Raw genomic sequence first — 2,555 nt, 5'->3', positions numbered from 1 at the left:
TGATCAGTAGATGTTGTATTGACATCAACTGTAGTTTGATCAGTAGATGTTGTGTTTAAGTCAATAGTAGTTTGATCAGTAGATGTTGTATTGATATCAACAGTTGTTGTCTCTGTAGATGTTGTATTGACATCAACAATAGTTAGCTCGGTTGATGTTGTTGTGAAATAAATAGTAGCTTTATCAGTAGATGTTGTATTTACATCAATAGTAGTTGGCTCTGTAGTTGTTGTATTGAAGTCAATATTAGTTTGAACAGGAGATGTTGTATTGACATCAACAGCAGTTGGGTTTGTAGCCTTTTTATTGAATTCAATAGTTGTGTGATAAGTAGATGTTGTATTGACATCAACAGTAGTTGGCTCGGTAGATGTTGTATTGACATCAACAGCAGTTGGATCAGTAGATGTTGTATTGAAATCAACAGTAGTTGGCTCGGTAGATGTTGTATTGTCATAAACAGTAGTTGGATCTGTAGATGTTGTATTGACATCAACAGTAGTTGGCTCTGTAGATTTCGTATTGAAATCAATAGTAGTTTGATCTGTAGATGTTGAATTGGCATCAACAGTAGTTGGTTCTGTAGATGTTGTGTTTAAGTCAATAGTAGTTGGCTCGGTAGATGTTGTATTGGCATCAACAGTAGTTGGCTCTGTAGATGTTGCATTGAAATCTATATAAGGTTGATCCGTAAATGTTGTATTGACATCAACTGTTGTTGGCTCTGTAGATGTTGTATTGACATCAACTGTTGTTGGCTCTGTAGATGTTGTATTGACATCAACTGTAGTTGACTCAGTAGATGTTGTATTCAAGTCAATATTAGTTTGATCAGTAGATGTTGTATTGAGAACATTAGTAGTTGGCTCGGTAGATGTTGTATTCAAATCAACAGTATTTGGCTCTGTAGATGTTGCATTGAAATCAATGGTAGGTTGATCAGTAGATGTTGTATTGACCTCAACGGTAGTTGGCTCTGTAGATGTTGTATTGACATCAACAGTATTTTGATTAGTAGATGTTGTATTGACATCAGCAGTAGTTGGGTCTGTAGATGTTGTATTTACAGCAACAGTAGTTTGATCAGTAGATGTTGTATTTACATCAACAGTAGTTGGCTCTGTAGATGTTGCATTGAAATCTATTGTAGGTTGATCAGTATATGTTGTATTGACATCAACTGTGGTTGGCTCTGCAGATGGTGTATTGATATCAACAGTAGTTGGTTCTGTAGATTTTGTATTGAAATCAAAAGTAGTTTGATCAGTAGATGTTGTATTGACAACAACGGTAATTGGGTCTGTGGATGTTGTATTGAAAGCAGTAGTAGTTGGCTCTGTAGATGTTGTGTTTAAGTCAATAGTAGTTTGATCAGTAGATGTTGTATTGAGAACCTTAGTAGTTGGCTCTGTAGATGTTGTATTGACATCAGCAGTAGTTTTATCAGTAGATGTTGTATTGGCATCAACAGCAGTTGGCTCTGTAGATGTTGTATTGAAATCAATAGTAGTTTGATCAGTAGATTTTGCATTGACATCAACAGTAGTTGGCTCTGTAGATGTTGTATTGAAATCTATTGTAGGTTGATCAGTATATGTTGTATTGACATCAACTGTGGTTGGCTCTGTAGATGTTGTATTGAGAACCTTAGTAGTTGGCTCGGTAGATGTTGTATTCAATTCAACAGTATTTGGCTCTGTAGATGTTGCATTGAAGTCAATAGTAGTTGGCTCTGTAGATGTTGTATTTACATCAACAGCAGTTAGCCCTGTAGATGTTGCATTGAAATCTATAGTAGTTTGATTAGTAGATGTTGTATTGACATCAACTGTAGTTGGCTCTGTAGATGTTGTATTGACATCAACAGTATTTGGATCGGTAGACGTTGTATTGACAACAACAGTACTTGGCTCTGTGGATGTTGTATTCAAATCAATAGTTGTTTGATCAGGAGATGTTTTATTGACTTCAACAGTAGTTGGCTCTGTAGATGTTGTTTTGACAACAACAGTAGTTGGCTCTGTAGATGTTTTATTGACTTCAACAGTATTTGGATCGGTAGACGTTTGTTGACAACAACAGTACTTGGCTCTGTGGATGTTGTATTCAAATCAATAGTTGTTTGATCAGGAGATGTTTTATTGACTTCAACAGTAGTTGCATCGGTAGACGTTGTATTGACAACAACAGTAGTGGGATCGGTAGACGTTGTATTGACAACAACAGTACTTGGCTCTGTGGATGTTGTATTCAAATCAATAGATGTTTGATCAGGAGATGTTTTATTGACTTCCACAGTAGTTGCATCGGTAGATGTTGTATTGACAACAACAGCAGTTAGCTCTGTAGATATTGTATTGAAATCTATAGTACTTTGATCAGTAGATGTTGTATTGACATCAACAGTAGTTGCATCGGTAGACGTTGTATTGACAACAACAGTAGTTGGTTCTGTAGATGTTGTATTGAGAACCTTAGTAGTGGGCTCGGTAGATGTTGTATTCAATTCAACAGTATTTGGCTCTGTAGATGTTGTATTGAAGTCAATAGTAGTT

At 36.0% G+C, this 2,555-nt stretch overlaps 1 protein-coding gene across 3 annotated transcripts in view; it reads right to left on the bottom strand.

Moving 5' to 3' along the window:
* Positions 1-300: 300 nt before the first annotated feature.
* The window catches only part of LOC144957744 (uncharacterized), a 7,574-nt gene continuing 5,319 nt past the window's right edge, over positions 301-2,555 (bottom strand). For all 3 annotated transcript variants that reach the window (XM_078889141.1, XM_078889140.1, XM_078889142.1), the window contains exon 3: positions 301-2,555. This exon is cut by the window's right edge and continues 2,080 nt beyond it. In XM_078889141.1, the coding sequence (XP_078745267.1) occupies positions 1,928-2,555 (628 nt within the window). In that variant the 3' untranslated portion in view covers positions 301-1,927.

Source organism: Berghia stephanieae, chromosome 12 (assembly GCF_034508935.2).
Source record: "Berghia stephanieae isolate SIO BIC M18660-M18661 chromosome 12, UCSD_Bste_1.3, whole genome shotgun sequence".
NCBI lineage: Eukaryota > Metazoa > Mollusca > Gastropoda > Nudibranchia > Aeolidiidae > Berghia > Berghia stephanieae.
This window is presented reverse-complemented; position numbering and strand designations above follow the sequence as displayed.